Raw genomic sequence first — 23,216 nt, 5'->3', positions numbered from 1 at the left:
GTGTAAGACATAAATGGTGCTCTGCAGCTGAGTTTCCTTTTTTGTTCCTGGTGGTGGCTGTTTTCTGTAAGATGACTAAGGAGAAAAAGAAACATTACAGATACCTAACTTTATACAAAAGAAAACATAACAGTCAGCGAAGACTTACATAAAAGTTAAGTGAGCAGAAAAAACTGTTTTGAGGAATAAACACTGAGGCATTGAGTCCTGTCAGCATTCAAATCAAGCAGTGAGACTGCTCATATCACAAATTTAGTCCCCCCCAGCACAGTCACCAAAACAACACAATGTCTCTGATGTACCTCCATGGCCCATGGGATGTTAGGAGAGCGTGCAACTGAATGACAGTGTGTCCAGACACAGAATTAATGCTTGTTCTCTACAAGTCCCTATGTACCATTCCAGGCAGCAAGTATACTTATCCATGACTGCAATCTTCCGGCTTTGTGCCCCAGAAAGCACGGATAGCTGTGCAGTGCCACTCACCCACAAGGTGTAGGAGCCCCTGCGGCTCCCTGGGAACGTCAGCATGCTCTGGTCTGAGACGGCGCCGGACGCCAGGCCGCTGCTCCGCGACGGCGGCCATTCCAAGTCAGCCTCCGCCTGCTCGGATTTGCTTTTCTGCTTCTTTATAATCTGCAGGGTAGGGAAGAAATGGGGTGGGAGGGGACAGAAAAATGGCGTGGGGGAAATACTGTCTGAGCCATAAGGGGAAGATCTAAATGAACCCTGTCTTAAGGCAAACTCCCCAGGAAAAGCATTTGACTTTCCTTCCGCCCTAGCTCCAGCTCATACAATTACTTCTCATCTGAAGTCCCACCGCTTGCAAGCACATAAGCAGCGACGCCATATATAACAGTGCCTGTCGGAATACCAGAGGTGAATTACATAAACATAGAAACCTGTTGCTACAGTAACACTTTAGCAGCATCTAAGTGTCAAGTATTTTCTCAGACAAGACTTTTTGCCAAGAAACATAAAATACTAGATATGAGGGGAATTTCAAAGGCTCCTGTGACACGCAGACACATTCTAGTGAGAACAAAGAGGTCTAAGGTCTCTAAACACTATTTTTACTTTTGAAAATCTACACCATCTTAAGACAGAGCGAGCTCATGTCTCCCTACACTGACAGATTATATCCTGCTACACTTTGTTTCCACAACTGAAGTATAAGATATCTACAGAACGTTATTCTATGGCATAAAAGATCTTGTTAGGCAGCTCTTGACAAAAACAGTAGCAATTCAAGCTTGGCTGAGAGAGACTCTGGACTATGAAACACCCAATAAACAGACTTGTTAGTCTAATGTCACCCTTAAAAAAGAAGGCAGATTATTTTCCAGTGAGCTGCTGCTCTTCTGGCTTTTCTTGACAGCATTATAAACAACATGTTCTTCTTCTAGTGCGTGATCCATACACTGTTAAATGCCACAGCCTATACAAAGACGTGGCACCTAGCTTACTTCACATAGAAGGAGACTAACTTAGCGGAGTGGGTACTTCACTGATCACAGGACCTTAACAGTGCTCTGTTCACGCTCATCTTGCCTTACTCCAAACTGTCCAGACAAACTCGAGGGGTATTTTTTTTCCCACTAGCCCTCCACTTTCATTCTGCCAACCATGAGCTTTGCAGGGAGAAGAATGAGCTTTACTTTAAAAGCCACAAAATTCAGACAAGCCAAGGGCTCTGTGATTTTTAAGTGTCTCTTGCACAGCATCATTAAGAGAATTCTGTGTCAATAACTGATGTTGTTTTCTTTGAACATGAGGTTCAGTAGAGGGTATGGTCAGAAGTCATACTTCTTTACACAGGCAAACTATATCTTTTGGGAAGTGATGTATATGGTCAAGAGCCATACCTCTTAACATTAGAAAACATTGTGCCTGTGGGGAAGTGAAATACAGATGTAAAATTCCATCAAGCAAGGACCTTGCCTTCAAGAAAGGGCATCACAAACCTCAGGGAACGGTACCTCTCAGCTCTGAACATGTAGGACACCAGGTTAGGCACTGGGTTGATCTTACTTATAAACTGATTTCTGTCAGACACAGCTGATGAAGCCGACACTGTCGTAGTTCATTTACTTTCCTTTCTACTTTAGTGTCATCCTTTTTGTTGTTAGCAGTGTTTGAGCTCTAAAACGTTGTGTTTTGGCTATTAAACGTAAGGGGTAAATGCATGCCATACCTTCTGCACAATGGTTGTGGCCAGCTCTTCTATGAGGTCCTCCTTGTGCTCCTGCAAGTAACAAGCTTCATTCTGCTTGTCCTGCATGAAAACGGATATCAGTATTTGCGAAAATCCCATAAAAACAGCCTTCCCACATAAAAGTTATAGACTGGGAAATGGGTAATATGCCCTATTGGCACTGTGGGAAGAAATGACAGGCACTTAAAAGTGCATGTCACCTTCTGGAATGCAATGTGTGCCTCTTGGATACCAGTTCATAAAACCCATGCCCAACTCTTTAAGTATATCATGAGACAGTCACTACTTCATCATGTTTCTGTTTATACCACTACCCAAATTAAAAGAAACATGATTGTCCTATTTAAATTTATACTTTTTTTTTGAAAGTGTTACCAGGCTGTCACTGTAGGTCTCTGCCTTAGAAATAGCTTCTTCCACTGCTTCCTCTGCAACACGTAAGGCCACAGCAAGGGTATCCATCATGCTGTGTCCTAGATGAAGAATAAGATAAAACCACCATGTTCTTTATATATGTACATTTTGCATAATGAGCTCCAAAATTCAGACTCATATTCTGGACACATATTCAAATTTTAAATTGTTGATGAAAAAGTTATTTCCTCAATCCATAAATATGCACAGTAAAATAAAAAAGACAGAGAAATTTGTTGCAATCTCTAAGTTTCTGCTTAAATGCAAATCTTAGATACAATAAAACATGACATATTTATATTGCTTATTTTAGACTGCAGCAAAATAGTTTGGAGGAAATAACTGAAAGAAAATTTGTGAAGTTCCTATAAGCAGGAACAATAAAATTTAAGAAAGAGAATGAAAAAAAATTATGAGCACAGGAAAGGAAATGGGAGGGAAGTAACAAAACCTGAACATTAGGAAATCACACTAGAATAGGCACGTAGTAAGTGTAATGCTGAAGCAAGGTGTCCCAGCATGGTACACAAAAGACTTTTAGTGTCTTGCTGAACGGTTCAGCCAAAACATTGTTGGACCTATGGACAAGACTTCCCAGCACTCTAAGCTACCTGTCCAGTAATTCAAAGTGTAAGGACTACTTTTCAATCAAATGAGATTTTAGCAGCATACCTTCTGTCTGTTGGTAGAAGGTAGAGTCACTGCCACAAATGCTTCCTTCATTCTCAAAGCTTCCTTCATACAAACTTCCTTCTGCTAAAAAGAAAGACAGAATCACGTGTTACTATAAGAAGCACCCATTAACAACCAAGGCATTATTAGATTAGAATATTCACTCAAGATATAGTGGCACTGCACACAATGAGGGATAACTGGAAAATTCCTTCTAGCTGTTGCTGTTGGATAAATCACAACTGCAGCAGCTTTTGTACAAAACATGACTGCTTTCATATCAAAGACTTCTCATTCATTTTGAATAGAAAAAACTATTACCACTGTAAAAAAAAAAAAAGAGAAAAAGAAGCTACCAGGCATAAAACTTACATGGCAGAAGTTAAGTACAGGGAATTTGACTTTACTATGACATTTGGTGTAGAAATAGATTCTTCATTTTAAAGGGCAATGCTGTATAAATAAAGCAAAGCCCAGACACCTATACTAGTATTTATCTTCAAAGGGAACAAAAGGTTTATCTAATAGATACAGAGATAGCAGAAGAAAGTTAGCAATGACATTTAGACTCAAAGGCCTTCCTTAGAAAGGTCTCACCAAGAGTGCACATGCCACTGCAACTCATCATTGCATTGTTCACACTTCCATTCAAGCACCCATTCACTGATACTATGGCTAAAAAAAAACCAATACATCATATAGAAGTTGGGAAGCATCCCTGGCCACAGTTTTTATTTCCATTGTCCCACTTGTGCCCTAACTGAAACAAGATTTGCTTGTCCTCACACAAATTTGTTCTCAGTTGTTAAGGAATCTTCTCATGAAATATGAATTTTATACCCAAAAAGGAAAAACACTATTAAATCACAATTTAATAACTAGGTTGCTTGTTCCTAGAAGCTTTTATGTCAATTTTTATAATAAACACCTAAAATTTCCACTCAGGACTAGAGGCCATTCTATATATTCTCAGAAAAAGACAAAGGAAGGTCTACAGAAAAATTACAGTCTCTTTACAAATTCTGAAAGAATTACAAGAGTAAATTATCTGGTCCAATAAATCCAGTGAAATGTCAAATATTCAGCTAGTTGTGTTCTAAGCAACTTGCTGAATTTACCAGTATGACACCAAGCTCCACATCTTCAAACCCATTTTCTGACTTCAACCACTCTTCTTATGAGACAGGGCATTAGAAGAACATAGTTAGGGTGAGCTGTGTCTTCACTTAAAAGGTTGATACCAATACTTTATCAGTATCTTTTATCTATTTACAAACACCAATACAAAAATAAAATGTGGCCAATTTCAGGTCCTTAAGCATGCAAAACTCTAAGTAAGGTAATGTCAGTTTTGGTCAACTTGAATACTGAATGTATCTCATGTTAATCAGATTTTGCTTCAAACACTACAGGAATGTGCCTATGATCAAATGTTGAATGCAAAATTATTTTCTCATTCTTTGGCTACTCAGAACTGGGAAAAATTTGGGGACACAAGCTAGAATATAAACTGCAATTTGCTTTATAGACAGTTGTGTATCAGTGACATAATTAAGATTAAACGGCATTTGAATTCTTTAACAGCTCTCTAGACACTTCACCCTTTTCTCTCTCCACTGAGGCATTTCTTTCACAAAAAAGAAAATTGTGTTCAAAAAACTCTCTTGAAATAATCTCAGAATTTCCATTGTCTCAGCTTCTGTGTTAAAGTAGATGAGAATATATCTTATAAGAAATTAACACAGCTGTTCTTACCTATTGTATCAGGACAAAGTCCACTCTCCAGTCTATGCTTCCTGTATAAGTTCTTCAGGACCTTGGCACTCCCAAAACACTTAAAGCGGCTTTTAACATTATTATAGTACCAATCCAGAGACTGGGTCCTTAAGAGCCTAAAACAGAAAAATAAATGACATATTTGGAATGATTCTACAACAAATAAATGTGGGAAAAAATATTTTAGGCCTCAGATCACAAACCTATTAATTTCTGGATGCTTTCTTTATTGTTTGTACTTTGCAAGTGTCTGGTATATCACAGCAAGGAAAAATCCCATTTACTTATGGTTAAACTATAAGTAAAAATCTTTTTCACACTACTCAAGGGCCTATCTGGTTTCGGTACTATCAGACGAGGTTGTCTCCCCTTTTACATTACAATGCTCACACTAAAAACTCTTATAAAATACAAACAAGCCTTGAAACAGCACAGGGCTTAAAAACAGCCTTCATTTACAGAGATTTACAGATAATGCAAGAACACAAGCCCATCAATGTGCCACAAAACTCCTCCATTTATATTAAAAAAAAAAAAATCACTGCTTTTATCTGGGGAAAAAACAGAGTAAACAAAGCCTTACAGAGGACCTCAAAGCAGAATGAGCCGCAGTTTGCTTTCTCACTTTCCACAGGAAGCATCACTGACAACAGTAATTCATCTTAACAGACTTGTCCCCAGAGCTCAGACACTTTACAAAGCCATGAGATACTGGCAAGCTCTGTATTATTTCCAGTGTGGTATGTGGCAACTTGCTCGACCTGTTCCTTCAGCAGTGCAAGGAGAGAACATGTGCCATATGCCCAGGCAAAAACAGCCGCAGGTGACTGCAGGGAAATTCACTGCAGACCTGTACATTTCCTACTGAGGATGTCACTGGGGGGAATCCTAGGGTTCCACCTATAAATTAAAGCTGATTTATTCTTAACAGCAGATTTAGGAGAACAAAAGGCTGAAGTCAGTGCCCAGTATCAATATATGAACCCCTAAAGAAATTGTATCACCACCAGGAGGGCCAGGCTCTCAGCATTTCCAGACTTCAACATATATATATATATATATATGAATTAATCCCATTTTTTAAACCCAGGACTATGTTGAAAAACAAAATAAAATTACAGTCTCACTGTCAACTTCACATTTTCCTTCAGGGACTCTGAACTTTTCTTTGTAAAGAGCAAGGCAAGAGACAATGCACAATTTTTGTTTTGTCACCTACTAACAGATTAGAAATGTAGTTCTTAATCAGCACCACCAAACCTCAGGAGATTCTCAGTAACCAACAAACAAACATGCTGAGCCTGGGGGTTCAACTATTTGTTTCCAGTCTGAATTCAGACTTTTGAGCTAAAAAATGAACATCCACTTCATGAAAAGCAGAACATCATGATATAGTCCACTTGTCTGTCATCACCAGCAACTGCTTAGTAGCAAACACCAGCAGTGGGAAATTAAAAATAAAAATCACTGAAGCCTATCGTATTCAAACTGTGAACCCTTAAAGTTTCATTAGCTGCTCTACAGAAGTCAAGTGAAGAAAAAGCTCATAATGGAACAGAAGTCTATTTTTTCTGCATTCTGTCTCAGCAATTAGATGCAGGAGAGATGTTTACAGATAATGTAAGAATATTAGCCGTTTAATATCTATTTGCACAGTAATATCCCAAGCCTAACTATGGTTCCCAGGAGGCTGATTAGTTCCAATATTCACCATTCTACAAATATTACTAACATGTGACACAGGCAAAAATTCTTTTTGGCTTTTTTTTTTTTTTTTTTTTTTTGGAAAACATCCTTACATGTGGTGCAGAAATGACTCTGATGAAACACAAGTGTGCAGAGCACAAACAATGGGAAGGATGCCTTGGTCTGTCTGTGAAGTACAGGGTTTCTGAATCCCCATAATGTTGCCACGAAGAGATGTGCTATGATACCTGTCCAAGACCTGACCCACTGACCAAAGCTTTGCTGCAGGCACAATGATGAATCTAAATGGAGGGAAATTTCTCTCCCAAACCTGCAATTCTTTGGCATTTTGAGAACCTGCCTCCTTTGTGGGCAGGAAACAATTGCTCTCATGTAAACTACATCAGAATACTGTCTTCTACTTGCAGAATTTCATTCACTTTTGTCCACTGAGTTTTTACAGAACCTGACAGGGTAAGATTTCAGTCAATAGCACAGAGTCACAATCATTATGAAGGATAAAACACAGCATGACTGGGTTGGAACTGGCTTAGCAGGAGCTATTGACCAGGAAGGATGTTCTTCTGCCCAGTAAATGCAGTGCTCTCCAAGCTGTCCACAAAAAGTATTGCAGCACCATCACCACTAGGGGACTCAAAGCACTGGGAGTCCTCAAACCCATTGTTTTAGGGCTTTGAAGATCCTTACTAACTCCCTCAGCATGTTTACCAAGTAACCTCAGCAGCACTAGCTGAAAATGCTAAACTTGTCATCTTGGAAGCCAAGTAGACCCAGTTCTTAATACTCAGACAGAGTGACACGATTTTAAAAAAAAAAAAAAAAAAAAAAAAAAGAGAGAGTCACCTATCTTTGAATGCTCTGTGAGTTAGGATAGCCAGTTATGAATGCTGACCTGGCAGCTTGGGAAAACAAAAGAAGTGATTCATTGCAAGCTTGCTTCCTCATCTTTTTCCCTGTGTCACCATGTTTTTCTGGGTTTGATCAATACTTCTTGTATAAAAGCAGAAAGCTAACCGCACTGGTTTCTTGATGAGGTGAGAATGCTTTGCAACTAAAACAGGCTTTTTATTTCTAATGATAAGATTTTCTGTATGTGAATTTCGGAAGAGTCAAAAGGATAGAGATTATACATCTCAAAGCCACTGTGAAAGGAGATGCTTGCCTCTTTGTACTAGTTGATCTGGTGTAAACACAAGGATTTTTTTCTTTCTTTTGTTTTTTTTTTTTAGGTTTCCTTGTTGCTGCAGGATTAACACTTTGAGAGTAATCTAATAATTTCATGCTTCTCTCCTATGAGCTGGAGAGCTACCAACACTCCAAATCTATGCCTAGGTCCTGAACATGTTTTATAACAGATTACGATGCCTCCTCTAAAGCTTTTCAGCCTCTTAACTTTCAAATAAGTCACAATGTCCCTGCTGATTCCTCCTACAGAGAAAGGATTTGGAGAAGAGAGAACTTCTCTTATAGATACTAAAATAAAGGACTTACTCAAAAGAGAAATAAGAGCATTTTCACCTCGTTCCAAAATCCTTTAATGCTGACCTATATTTTAAAGCTGTTTCCTGCAAAAGCGGTCCATGAGTCCGGAATAATGAAAGTCTATGACAGTGCTAGCATTAAATTGTTGCAATGAAACACTTCCCTTATTAGCCTTAACAGAAAGTGTGCAAGTTCTGTCTGTGAAATAAAAAATTCACACTTAAAGGATATTATGTGTCTGAATTTAAAGAAGCAGGACTGGTTGAAGCCATTTTTTGCTGTTTCTTTGCAACAAAGACCGTTCTGTCTTTATTGAAAAATAGCTTTAAACACTAAGGACATTATTTATGTTACATAATATTGCCACAGATTTGAGTTGCATTTTGAAGTGCTTTTGGCAGAGGAAAATACTGTGATTTTAAAATTCTGTTATATTAGAAAGTGTGAAAGCCAGGAAAATTCTTTTGATTTAACATTAAAACTTGAACAAGTATTATAAAGCCCGTCCTTTTTTTTCGTGCCACAATGTCTTTGTCTTAATCAAGCAGCACCATGAGAAAGGATAAGCCCATCAAAATCTTTTAAGTTTTTTTTCAGTACACTTCTCACTTGAAGCACCCAAATAGTAAAATTCTAGCCTTTCCTTCAGGAAAAAAAGTACACTAGCTGTGTTGGGAAGTGGGGACATGAACCACCTCCCTCATTATTAGTGATGACCAGAAGACAATCACACGAAAGACATCACTCACACAGTACTCAAAACATAGGAGATGCTTTAGTGTTTGATTTACCACTTTAATTCTATTTCTTCTAAAAAGATGAGAGGATTTACTTGATCTAAAGGCAATATGAAGTTTCTGCAAGTACTTTTCTCTAAAAGGTAGTACCAATTTAATATGTATGATCTTAATCTCTATTTCTAATACAAAGAAGTGTTTTACAACAACATTTTTCCATGTTTTCATTTTCCCATGAACTCTCTAAGAAGTTTTCCCCACAAGATGAACTAGTCACTTACTGAGCTGCAGTCTAGTTTCTCTAACTCAGGAGGCGCTTCCTGAAATCTTACAAACGCTTCATTTGTCAGGGTGAACACATAATCACTTGGATTTTCCTTGCTACTGACTTTCACTGGATAATGAAGCCTCCTTTTTTAGCTTTTCATACCTGTCTTAAGAGATCTTCATAGTTTTGTACTGACACTCAGGACAGTAAATTATTCTAGTCCCTCAAATGCCATCCTGTGCTTCTCCTACTGTGCCCATGATCTACTACAACATCCAGCCTCAGGTCACTCGAGATCTGCATTCAGCAGGTGATTAGTTTCACTCAAGAATGGAGCTGTGTGGAGGGATGATAGTTACATGACAAAAGCCACGTAGACATGCTCTGGATAGCTGAGAATTGGAAAAGTACTGGACCCAGCTAATCTGAGTCCCTGCACCTGCAAGGCCGCAGTGGCCTTAGGTATAGCTGTAGTCTGATAGCAGGATGATGTAGCTGAGAGCAGAGCATGAGAAAAGGGAGGTGTAAATTGTAAAGAATGAGGAAGTAAGAATAACCAATAGACTGCTTAGCTTACAGAATATGCATGAGCTTATTACGTGTTGTGCTTAAATGTCTGATGCTCTAATCAATAAACAAAGCTTGCTGATTCTCATATTGAGATGACCCGAGCCTCCCTCACTGCGACAGAGCTGCTTTACAATTCTTGGACCTTTTTACTTTTGCAGATGTGACAATTTTTAAAAATTAAGAAAATTTTAAAGGTCAATCAAACTGCTCTCTGAAATACCGGACTATGCACGGGTCAGAACTGCTGCTCTGTGAGAAGGCTCTAAAGCACAACACAACCACATCAAACTTAAGAAATATTAGAAATGCAAATTGCCAGCAGAAAAGCAACATCAACATTTAGTTTTCACTCTTTGAAAGCATTCCCTGGGCTCACTGAATTGCCTGGAGGCTCAGCCAGGAGCAAAGTGATGGAGGGGGTGGGAGCCAGGAGAAGACTGACTACTGAGCTCTGTCAGAGCTGGGACATTGGTGGACATGACTCCCCCAGAGCAGCCTTGCTTAGCCAAACGCTGGGCTGGAGAAAGAGCCATGCTGCAGTTAAACACTCCTGCCTTTACCCCTGATGTTTCCCCACTGCTGGGGGAAACTCATGGGTGACTGCTGCCGCAGGACTGATATCCTTGAAGCCTCTGCCCCTCCTCGGGAGCTGCACATCCATCTCCCCCTGGCTGCAGTAGTGCCACGTTATGCATCAGTGCTTGGGAAACTCCAGCTAATACAGACTAAGCTGTGACAGGCACGCTGCCTGTCACAGCCCCCCCATGGGCTCTCTCCCCGTACTGACTCACACGCAATACAAAGCTCAAGGCCTTTGTTTCCATTTCCCAGCACAAAGTGGCCTCAACCTGGTGCCCCAAGAAACAATTAAGATTTAACCTGTCACTTCTTATTTACTAGTTTTGGAGTAACATTGCTTCAAACTCAACATCCTGAACTATTGTTTCTCTGCCAACAGCAATATTTGCTTTTTCCTTTGGGCTGACACTTTAGAGCTTGTAATGTACTGCTCGTTATAAATTGTTGAATTAAAGGTTTTCAGTTCCTTTCAGTTTCAGTGAAATCAAACCTACTTCCAGGTTCACCTTCATTCCCCTCAGGATGAATTGTTATTACACAAAACCACTACACACATGAATATCCCACCAATGCTCAGTTTTTTAAAAATCAGACTTAAAGCCCCACATATATTGAGGAAGTTCATCACCCTGAAGCCCTAAACAGGAACTTTGGCCAAGCTCATGTTATTTCAAGAGGGCACTTCCCTGATTGTTTTGCATCTATCCCCTGCTCATGAAAGGCAGTTATTCACACAGCAAAAATAATTCCCAATCATTTATCCCAGCAGACCATTGTTAACTCTTTGTGACACTTCCTTCCCAAGCCTTAAGTTGAAATCCAATTTATTTTCTTCTTGATGGCATTCTTCAGGTCACTCATCTCTCAAGAAGTGCTGTTCCAGAAAATTTCTTCCTCCAATTATCCACAGCAGAGGGCTGCACACAGATTACACTGGGACAGGTCAAAGTACAGCACACTGAGCCATGCAGCTGCGTCACAAGAAAGGCCACAGCAGGGCACAATGAATTCACTGCTGTGCAGTCAGCAAAATCCAGGTAACAGCAGAGGGGAGACTCTCTTGAGTCAAAGCATCTACTGCAGAATGAAAACTGTCTACTCCACTGAAAACATCATCTGTCTTTCGCTCAAGGGGAACAAAACAACTGTCCATGTCCCTGGCAGTGAAATCAAGACTTTCCTGTGCAGCAGACATGAACCTGGCCCAGTAACTGCTCTGCAGGCTACAGTAGGTTAGTTATTCAGAGAGATCAACCACCAGGACAGTACCACATAGGGCATTTCCTAAAATAACACATCCTCCTAACCATTGAGAAGTTTGCTGCTCCAGTTTGGGTTTTTAAATTTCAACATGGAGCAACACATAGGAAATAACAAATTAAGGTTAGCAGAGAGGAAACAAAGATTTGTTTGTTTATAAAAGACAGCAGTATGTGCAACCCTCAAATTGGTCACTGTCTCCTTTACCTTTGAAATCAGCAGTCAAGAAGCTGGATGAGGCAAACAGAGTAGGTTTCACACAGAAAGCCAACATATACTTCATGAATGGAAGAAAGACAAAAACTTGTAACAAGTTCACCTAATGCTGGTTCTTTAGGGAAGTATTAAAACCTCTACCACCCGGGCCTTTTAAACCAAATCTCAGTGCCTTTCCAAAGGGACATGACAAGGATTGCTCCCAGCAGCATGTGCCAAAGTGCAGGAATCACTTGCTGTGTTACGAAGCAGGCCACAGTAAGTGATTGCTGGTTCATAAAAATAAGATACTGAGTCATACTAGCTCAAATAAAAGGCTCACCTAGCCTTGTACTCTGTGTCTGGCCACTGGAAATGACATGGAAGTGATGACAGGAAAGCTTCTGTAAGCAGAGACTCTGCCTTCAGCACACTCTGCACTGGTCAGTTCAGGATTCTGTGCTTGACATTACAACAACCAAAGCCTCAAAAGACACATACGGATGGACTTAGAAATTTGGCTATACTTCACCTGAGTCTAGGCATACTCCTGGCCACTCAAAGCTCTCTGACAATCAGAGTCTGCAATTACTTGCCATATAGGGATGCTTTGCCTTTCTTCGCTTTAACATCTACCTCCTAATTCCCTGGATGCCCCATACATGCCCTGACATGAGATGCTGCAGCAAAGCTGTGTAACACCAGCATGCAAAACTGGGGAGAAAGCTTTAGTGAAAATACAGGCATTGTAGAACAGCTGAGGAAAACCAGGAAGTAATGTACTGGTTTCAAAATGAGTTTGTGTAGAATCACATTTCCCTCTACTGAGTAACATTTCAAAACTCACTAAAAAACCAGAAATATCTTAAATATGTGGTATGCAAAATCCACTAACCCCTTCTCTATTCACAGATGTTTCCCTGTACCACAGGTTTTTGACTTATATGCCCAATGGTAGACCGATCTAATCTACTCTATGTTAAAATAAGCCATGAGATTGCTGATCCTAAACACATCATTCAATTATTGGACAGTAATCAGAACGTAAAAATCAGGAGTCAAGCATGTGCCTCTAATAGTCTTTTTGAAAACTGGAATGGAGAAGATACAGCACCCCTCGTGATAAGAAAATCACAGACTTAGCCCATGTTTTATTAAATAAAAGAAAAAAAAAAGAGAAAGATTGATTGATATTTGTAATCTTTGTGCTAGTCTTTCCTCCAGTAGGAAAACAGACACAAGAGTAGAACCTGTCAGCATTTAACTAAGCTATTTTGCCCTGTATTTTCCCTGTGAGTCTGTAGGTCAGGATTCCCTGGCTCACAAATAAATGCATTTTTGACATATTAACATGACCTGCTGCTCACAGAAAGCATGTTTTGTTTTAGGGTAACCCAAGTGAAATACAGACTTTGCAGCAGTTATTAAAGTCAATTTTTAAAAAGAAGAGGGTTTTCAAACCCAGTGGTTCACTGTAATTTAGCTGACTATAAACTCCAGGGGTGACAACATGATTGTGGAGAGCTAACAACAGTTAAAGCAGTGACCTAAGAAGGGGAAGGACCTCTCTTCAGGCATCCACCAGCAGTAAAAGATGTAAGAGGCCACATCCAATACAGCTCCTGACATTATCTCAGCATGAGCTAATAAAAGTTTGCCATAACAACATGCTTATAAGGATGTTTGCCATGTCTTACAGCCATTAGTGAATGTTCTTTCCCCATTTTTGCCTTGTGAAGTGAGCCTCAGTTAACTGATATTTATTTATTCAGAGCTGACTTGTAAACTGTTAAGTTCAAAAGGCTGCATTGCAGGGGAGCTTGCAGAGAGCTTGCAGTACAAGTTACTGCTGCTTTCAAGCCACTCTGGCAGAGCCCTAGGCCATAAAAGAAATGGGATCACTTGGTGGTCACCTTGCCCCCAAACATTATGAGCTATACCTCTATCACTCCCAGCAGATATACAGGCAGCCTGTTCGTAATGACTGCTGATGCTGCAGAGCTCCTCAGCCATCCACCCATTTTTCCTATCCTAATGCTGAAAGGTTTTCTTAATATTTAAGCTGAACCTTCCTTGTTTCTATTTAAACAAGACAGTTTTAGATGTTTGCTCTTTTCCTTTCTCCTTTTTTTTTTTTTTTTTTTTTTTTTTTTAAGGCTAATGAGTACTGTTTCATCCCAGATCCAGTGTTTTCTAGTCATCTTATCATTCCCACTGTTTCTCCCCCTGGGATGAGTAAGAAAATACCCAAGTGGTCTGTATGGTTCTTTAAACACAGACCCAGAACAGATAATCTGAGGCCATACTAGCACTGTTTCATGAACACCAAATGTAGCAGCACAGGGCGGTCCCAGTGGATGACATCCCACACAAGAGCATCAGATATGGCACCCTGATCCTGAATCTGGGCTACACAATTCTGTGAGTCACTCGCTCCTCAAGGTCTTGATGAGACTTCAGCCACAGAAATTGCCAACTCTTTAAAAAGAGCTGGTATCAAATTAAGCAAAGGCTATTTTCAATCCACCTTTTCTTTAAACCTGTAATTATATGGGTGACACTTTCATAAATGAGGTTTAAAGTGTCTCTCACTGGCACTCAGTTGTTAACACCTTGTTACTGATCAGCAAATGACTCTGCCACATAAGAGAACCATGAAGCCTGTCCTTCACAAGGAGCCTTATGGTCATATCCATAACACTACCAACTCCACCTGCACAAAAAGCCCAGTTCTCTTCATCTGACTCTGGCTTTCACTTCTGGGTTGGTGTGTAATAATCCTCAGATGTTATTGCCAGCCAGTGTAGATCATTCAGCGGCCAAAACCAGGCTGTAGTTCTCATCACCACAGGTGTAAGATAGAAAGAGAGAACTTGCCCCCTTCTTTTCTCAGCCCTTCTAGGTGTTTCACTCAATGCCTGGGAATTTCTTCCTCACCACACTGCCAAGTATATCCTCTTAAGCCTTTCATTAAAATGTGGATCTTTGCACAGCTTGTTAATATTACCTGTCAACCCAGATGAAAATAGGGTAAGTAACCACTGGATATTTGAAACTGAATGGAAACAAGTTCAAACCACTCTGTAAAAGCTGAACACTCAGATACGGCACAAATTAAGCATTCCACATGTTCGCCTCAGAGTTCTTTTTTTAGGATTTATTCCTGACATTTGTATATGATCCATGGAACTAATGCATGATGCAAAAATCATAAAACCAAAAAATATTACCTCTGAAACAATTCTTCCCCCTTAAGTAATTTCACTCAGAAATTTCATTTAATGTAAAATTTTTGTTTTGTTTCTTTTTTTTCCCCCATCTTTATTTGCAATAAAATACATTTTCAATATCGCAATATTTTTCAAAGGAAAGGAATTTTATATCCTGGCCATCTGGTACCAGATACTTTCCTAGGCAAATCACAAGAATTAACCAATACTGCATCATTAGTAAATTTATGACACTCCCAGGCACACAACATGATAAAGCAAAATGCAAAAAAACATGAATCAAAACAAATTATTACAGCTACACTGACAGCACATATATTGGCTGTCCCTGTCATATTTGTTTCTACTTGCCACAGTACATCAGTAGAATTTTTGTTTCAGATTTCTGAAAGAAGACACACAGAACAAAAATCCACGCTGACAGTACCTCAAAAGCAATGCATCCTGCTGCTTTTCTTAAGAAACAACAACAGCAACAGATACTCATAAATTCTCAATTGGAGAGACATTCGTTTCCTGCTGTGCTATTACTACAAATGTATCCTTTGCACTTACCTACTGAAGTGAACAAAAATTCATACAGGAACCTTATGTGAATAAACTTCTGAATGCAGAGAGCAACATCAACACACCCTCAGGAACATCTGCTTATTGAACTTTACATTTATGCTACTGAAACAAAAGTTATTTATAGTCAAAATACAACTGAATATAAATGGCTAAGAATACATGCACCATTCACCCACACGAGAAATGTTTTCCATAACCACAGCAGATATCAAATGAAACTAGAGAGCATAAAGGCACTTTGATTAGTTACTCAAATTACCTAAGAGAAGGCTTTTCTTTCTGTAAACTTCCTTTTTAATCCACAGATTCTTGAAAAACAGCTGAAGAACATTAAAAGTAAGGTCGATGAAGCATAAAAATTTTCACAAACGAGATACAAACTCTGCCCCATCAGAAAAAAATACCAGAGGATAAACCATGCAAATTAATTCTGTAATCCTGATTAGAAAAATACGTAGGGCTTTTAATATAGAGCTCAAGAACACCAAAAAGATAACAATCGTCTGCTTGAAGGTCTGTTTCTGTTCTTATATTTGGAGAAAGCTGTGAACAAACAGCTGTGAAATGCCAGCAAAGATGAGAAGATTCATCACCATGCAAAATCAAAGAGAAAGCTGGGCTCATTGCGAGATTATTTAGGAAAAGAAAGAAAGAAGGAAGGAAAAAGAAAGTGAAAAACAAATTAAAAAAATACTTTGCTGGGAAGCGAAGAAATGCAATTTCAGTTCCTGTCTTTTGTACTGGTTACCTCACCCCACAAACCCAACTTCTGCTGGAGTAGGCTGCACTGCTTTTTTCCAGGAGCTGTGCACACAGTGACTCCATCACCTCTTTGTGAGATGACACTCTTGTCGCTTTGCAGCTCCACAAGCCACAGAAAAGCTTCAGGAACACACTGGAGCCACTGCTGTGCTATCCAGCAGGAGCATGACACTTCCAAATCCCCCCATGCAGGTCCCTAGCTGGGAGGTGTAAGGGAAGTATTTCCTCACTACCCACCCCCCTGCTGTGATAGGAGGAAAATTAGATGGAGGGATGTTGTGCTCCCAGGACAGCAACTACCCAGACAAGTTTATCCAGCAATTCAAGCAAGAAGATTTCCTTGAATTGCAGTGAAAAATAGACTAGAAGTGGAATAGCTGGCCAGCCCCAGGAGGTGGGCTCACTGCACTTCAGCAGCTCTTCCCAAATGGACCAAGGGCAACCCATCAGAAGTATCTGTTGCTGTGCAAGGGTAGTCTACTGCTGTGAGCACCCCAAGCATCCTGTGTGCCTCCAAAGTTACCTACCACTCCATTTTTGCTTTTCTATCTGTTGTGCTACTTCTGCATGGAGCTCACTGATTAAGCCTTTAAAACATCCAGGGCATGACTGAGGATTTTTTTTCTTTTATAATAATTTGTCTTTTCAAACCAACTCCACAGTCACTGTGTTTAAAATGGTGAGGTTTTCTGGGTTGCACAGAAAATATTTTTAGTTAGAAGCTTTATTGTGCAAGCTGTCTAGCAGTCAACAAAAGCTAAATTCCAGCTTATGGCTGAAAACTGTAGGAAAAATTCCAAAGCCTATATAAATTATACAAATGAGACTTTAATCCCAGCTGGCCTTACTAACAGGGGCTCTACATCTGGGCACACATACAAATGTACTTTTCATATGGATTTTCAGTTACTTGAATAATGAAAAATGAAAAAAAAAAAACAAACCAAACCCAAATCTCTGTTTTCATAAATGCTTATATCAGAGTAATAAAAAACCCAAGCACAAATTAGTCAGACTGTCGGAGAAATACAGCTGCTTCTCAAAACTGCTCTTGCTTCTGGGTAAAACTGATCTGCTGTCCCAAGGATTCACTTCCCTAACAGCAGAAATCTTCAAAGCTATACAATCCTCCTGCCTTCTCCAAGGCAAGCTTATTCTCATCTGCACAAGGCAGGGGGTATCCTCACAGGGCCACCTAGCTGTGAGAAGATGCATGCGTGCGTGATATCAGCAAGTTTGATTAACTAAGAAAATATGGGAGGAACTAGAAGAATCAGTGTATGAACAGGAGGGATGGAAACAAGAGGAGCTGCAAAGCTGCCCTGGTCATGCATGTGTCAATGCCAGTGTGCAGTGTCCCTCTGAGTCCCTTAGTGCCAGCCTTGGCTGCTGGCAGTGAATGGAGAGCAAACATCAAAGCCCTTCTCAGCTACATCCACAAGTCCCAGCTGAGAAGAGCCCCTGCTTCACTCACAGAAGAAATCCAGACCAAAAATTTCTTGAGTTCCCATCAAACTGCAATTCATATCTGGCAGATAAAGGATTTATGTTATTTGGCCCAGACGTCTCTTCCAGCTTTAACTGCACAAAGTGTATCACTACCACAGCTTTTCATGTTTGATTTAGGGAAACCCATGGAGGTCATTTGAAAAATAAGGAAATGTTCTTTCTAACATTTTTGAAATATGTTGCTTAAGCCCATAGTGAAGAAAGGGATTTAATGCAGAGTTGCTGCATAGAGACACTTGTAGTTTCACCTGGTGGTGGCAGAGGAGGTCCCACTGCAATAACAGGAGGTATCTTGGGCATACACACCCTGCATGTGGTGACCACAGGGAGAGATGGGGCCAACAGAAGCCATTTCACATTTCTGAGGCATCATTTACTCTCACCTCTCTTCAAAGGAGACAGAATTTAGGCCAATTCTCAAGCAGAACTCCTCTCACAGAGAAGAGAAAATTGACAGCACTTTTTTGGGGAAGCAATCCTAACCACTATGATCACCCACTGAGCAGGCTGGTTGTAGTCTGAACTACCAGCTGCTAATATGGCTCATGACAGAGGCTGCCAAATGGCTGCTGAGCCCCAGTGGGTTGGAGACAGAAGGGGGTGCATGTCTCTCTACCCTCTACAGCTAAAGTAGATGCCTTAAAAACATGAAAATCCTCTTTCTCTGCACATATGTGGCACTTTCATGAGACACTGTGGGTAACTCATGCTGCACCCCACTTTTTCTTGTCATTCTTTTTTCTCCATTCTTCTTCCTTTCCTTGGGGCAATGTGAAGGTAGGATAAATTATTTGCTTGCATAACTGAAGACAAATTTGCAGAGTACTAGGGCAGGCAGACAGAAGGCAGTGCTTTAGGAATGTTCCCAGTGTATGTGTTGGTTCATTAACAAACTGACCTTCTTTTAGGAGGTCAGACTACAAGAACTCACCAGGCCAGCAGAACCAGGGATATGAAATGTCCAGTATACACAATGCCTAAATTTTATCCCACAGAGGGTGCAATTCTGCATTTACTCTGTTACAAAGACAGAGTAGGTGCTAAAGTAATTGCCATTACACAAATATCCATGAGAAAATAATTAAATGACCATTATTTAAGGATGTTCTTATGGATTAGGCATACATGTTTTCAACCAAAACAATTTAAAAATTATTTTGGACACAGAAAGCCGTTAAAAAATCATACACAGAACAGATTAGAGATGACAGATTAATCTATAAGGAGCCAGATGGATACATTAAATCTGGTAACCGTGTAAAGAAAAATGAAAAGATAAACCCACTAATTTCTTCTAGATGTGAAGCAAACAAATAAGTACAGACTACTCAAGGGTGTTTACCCTCCACCTGCCTTTAGTTATGATGAACTTTCAATCAAAAAATATTCTTTCTAATTTCCTTAATAAATTCATCTTTGAAAAAGAGTACAGACCTCAGGAGTAGAAACACCAGGGAAGGAGGGAAAACACAAAAATCAGAAAAAAAAAGCACATGACTTTGAGTTTCAAAATGGCAAAAAGGAAGTAATTCTTCTCCACCAGTCCCCAAAACTGAGAGGCTGTATTAATATAAAGTGTCAGGAGTATCTATCTACTTTCAGCATATTAAATAAAACAATAAAAGTATCTGCATGGACATTTGACTCCTAGAGTGAATCATACCTTGAATAATGACAGGTTAGTAGTCTGCTTTATAATATTTGGGTATTATACATCTAATCCATCTCAATACTATTAAATAGAACAATCTGAGATAATAACAACAAATACTCTGCAAGCTGCAACAATGGGATTACTTATTAAGTATACAAAAAACAAAAACACAGGTAGTGAGAAGAGATTTTCCAGAAAATGTCTAGAAACAGAGCTAAACCCAAGAATTTTAATAAACAGTAACCGAAGTATTTTTTTGGGTCAGAGCCAGCTCCTAATCCTGTGATACAATCTATGATCCAACTCCCAATTTTTTTTAGAGATTAACCCTGTAAGGGAAAAAGTGCAACCATTCTATGGTAGGTAAAGCAGCTAGTAAAACTATTTTACATATATCCCATTTTTATGTGACATTTTATATGGCTCTTTACAATCAATAAGTATATATAATATACCACAGTTATTTGAAACTTACTACCCATTGACAATAATGCCATTATTTTAAAGCAATTAAGATGTCCAAAAGTCAGCCGACCAAAATCTTAAGTAGCAAATAAAATAAAGGGCCAAATATCCTTTAAATTCACTGAAGCACCAAAAGACTTGCTTTCAGTTACTTTGGAAATCAATGCTGAGAAAGGAATTCAGATATCTTGACACTAAGCCTTGTGTTTTCCATTCAAGTTGACCCCTCTCCAATTCTGAACCAGGAAACATTTGTCGTAAAGCTCCATTTTCATATCTGCAATTTGTTCAAATTAGATATTTTACATGAGATGCTTGTGTTGAAGAGAAAAGGAAACCAACACTCAAAATCTTCACGCGTGAAGAACCGTGAGTGAGATCAAAGGGTTGAATAAGAGAGTGTGACAATGCATACAATCCCCTTCCAAATCCACTGGGCAAGCAGCATATTTGAACTTGGAAACAGCCCTCAGCCAAGGATTTTTCAGGTTGTTTAGTTAAGATGTACGGCAAGAATTATTAATGGCTGAATATATGATGGCAGATGCAAATCTTGAAAAGTGATCATCTGCATTAAGCCTACTTAGCATTGTTTCTGTTCCAACAGCTTCACTGCTGTGCTCCAAAATGTATCAGAGCAGTAAGACGTTCCTATTTTACAACCAGGGAGCCACAAACACATACAGTGTGTCCCAGCAAACTCCTGCCATAGAAATCCCTTCACACAAGGCTGTGTGCCCTGTGGCCCAAACACTGCCTTTATTCTCAGAGGATTTGGGATGACACAGAAAAGCTCCATGCCCACACTTACAGGCTTCTGTAAGGTTTCTCATGCTGCCTTATTCAGAAAAGACCAAGACAATAATTATCAATGGGGAAACATATTCTAGAAATATTTTTGTTTACTATGATCAAAAAGGCTCCATTTCCCAAGACACCACAGTAGCAGGAGTCAGGTCAGCCTCGCTGAATACTTTTAGTTATATTCCCTTTTTATAAATAAGACCATCACTCCAAGTTTGGGCTTATTGAAAATTACTGAATCCTAGGCTAATTGAAAGCTCCATAAAGTAGGAGATTTCAGAAGAAAAGGGAATTGTCCTCCCTCCTGATACCACCCTTGGATCTAATGTCACCTCTCAATCCACCTGTAGCATACTGCTTTGAGGAAAAGCTTTCATAATGAGTCTTTGATCCTGTTGGAAAATAATACTTGCAGAAATTTCTGTGTATCATTGATATCCAAATGTGTCTGCCACTGTCCCAGTAAAAATATACTTGGTGAATTAACATCAGGACTCTGCTTTAACCGTTGTATCACCATATGAATTCAGAACAAACCAGCCACTGTAAGTCATTAGCCAATACATGGGGATATGAGGATAGCAAATCACCACAAAAAACCAAGTGAAGGTAATTTCAGACTGTCATTTCAGACCATTCAGTACAGAAAAGAATTGGAATTACCAGCTCCACTCTAAACAGTCTTTTCCAGACTCACCCACATGTGAGCTGTGAGGCACAGGGAGGGAGCACACGGACACTCAGCACAACACACGTGCATTGCTATGAAGCACCACAGCACTGCAGCAGCTCCACACACACTACTCTGCAGCTACAGAAGGTACAGTCAAGACTTGCCAAGCCAAAATACTGCAGCCATTATCACACCACTTCAGCTGGGTTATGTTCCCATCACTCAGGGCCTGCACTTAGTGGTTATTGAGCAAAACTACAAAACTTAACTGGTAGAGGATCCAAGCTCTTCACGGGGGATTTAATTTCTGTTAACCATACCTCTGACAACAAAGGAGCAATATGTGGCTGCCTTTGAAACTGAGTCACTTCAGTAGGAGGACAGGGAGGATGCAGAGAATATAGAAAGATTTTTCCAACATTAAGTCTTCAAACACATTATCACCCAATTTGTACAAATGCCAGCCACTGTTTTTGGCAGACTACATGGTGTCTTCTTGTATTCTACAGCCAATTTGTTGACTCTAATTAGCAATTTGGGAATAGAGTAACAAGAAAAGAGAAATAAAAAATTAGAGTGTACAGTGCCAGTTACTATAGTGAGACACACACTCTTTCATTCCTTTTTTTAAAATATAGCTGTATCTAGGTTGCATCCAGCTGTTTCTTTAAAACCAGACATAAGCAGTTCCACAGAACAGAACAGCATTTTTTACACTGGAAAAGACCTCTAAGATCATTAAGTCAAACTCCTAACCTGACACTGTCAAATCCATCACTAAACCATATCCTTAAATGCCCCATCTTATATACCTTCAGGGATCGTGGTTCACCCACCTGGCAACCCTGGGCAACCTTCTTTCAGGGAGTCCTTGAAAGTGATGAAGTTTTCCATCAGCCTCCTTTTTTCCAGGGTAAGCAACCCCAGGTCCCTCAGGCTCTCTTGAGAAGACTTGTGCTCCAGATCCTTCCCCAGCTCTGTTGCCCTTCTTTGGACACACTCTAACACATCAAAGACTTGAGACTGTGATGATTACGTAAGGAAAAGACAAGAGGCATGTCTGCCTGTTTTTCCTTTTCTCTGTTGTGCCCAACCTTCTTTCAGGGATATTTAGACCCAAAGTCCCAGCAGATGGAATCTTTTCTGGGGTTTGCTATGCACTGTTCATAATCCTTTCCTCCACAAACAGGTCTTTTGTGGCCTTATGCCAAATTTCTCCTATTTGAGAGAAAGTAATTTTTGTCACAGCCAGAAAATGAATAGTTTATCACCTCTCTTCATCCATATAGCTGGGTGTAGGAACTCATGCTGCCTGCAAATGGGCTATTTTTGCTGAAGGGGAAGAAGCAGTCGACCTCACCTAATATCCTCAGCTGGCCATTGCTTCAATGAATGAACTTTCAGCTGGCAGCTATGATTCTCCTGAGGCTTTCCCAGAGCCCTGCCTGCGTGAGCTCAGAAAGCATGTGACTAAGCAGGAGCAGCAACCAGCTCCATGATCTCTCATGGCTCCATAGAGGCTCCTGTTTCTTTCTGAGTCTCAGGTGCAAGACGTGGGTACCCCTTCTCTTTGTGAGCTGTGGCTAGAGAGCCACTGATGAAAAGCAGGCTCCTCTCCCCATGATGTATCACAGGTAGCAGATGCCTCATACAGGAGCACAGAAAAGCAAGTCT

At 39.9% G+C, this 23,216-nt stretch overlaps 1 protein-coding gene across 7 annotated transcripts in view; it reads right to left on the bottom strand.

Moving 5' to 3' along the window:
* Nucleotides 1-23,216, bottom strand: part of MYRIP (myosin VIIA and Rab interacting protein) — a 210,634-nt gene that overhangs the window by 50,094 nt on the left and 137,324 nt on the right. For 5 of the 7 annotated variants that reach the window (XM_059847958.1, XM_059847969.1, XM_059847952.1 and 2 more), the window contains 5 exons: nt 5,057-5,193; nt 3,302-3,385; nt 2,591-2,688; nt 2,195-2,275; nt 487-636 (listed from right to left, as the gene is read on the bottom strand). In XM_059847958.1, the coding sequence (XP_059703941.1) occupies nt 487-636; nt 2,195-2,275; nt 2,591-2,688; nt 3,302-3,385; nt 5,057-5,193 (550 nt within the window). The remainder of the gene's footprint in view (nt 1-486; nt 637-2,194; nt 2,276-2,590; nt 2,689-3,301; nt 3,386-5,056; nt 5,194-23,216) is intronic. The other 2 variants (XM_059847977.1, XM_059847957.1) reach the window with 1 other exon arrangement.

Source organism: Haemorhous mexicanus, chromosome 1 (genome assembly GCF_027477595.1).
Source record: "Haemorhous mexicanus isolate bHaeMex1 chromosome 1, bHaeMex1.pri, whole genome shotgun sequence".
Taxonomy (NCBI): Eukaryota; Metazoa; Chordata; class Aves; order Passeriformes; family Fringillidae; genus Haemorhous; species Haemorhous mexicanus.
The sequence above is the reverse complement of the archived record's forward strand: the minus strand, read 5'-3'. Positions and strand labels throughout refer to the sequence as shown.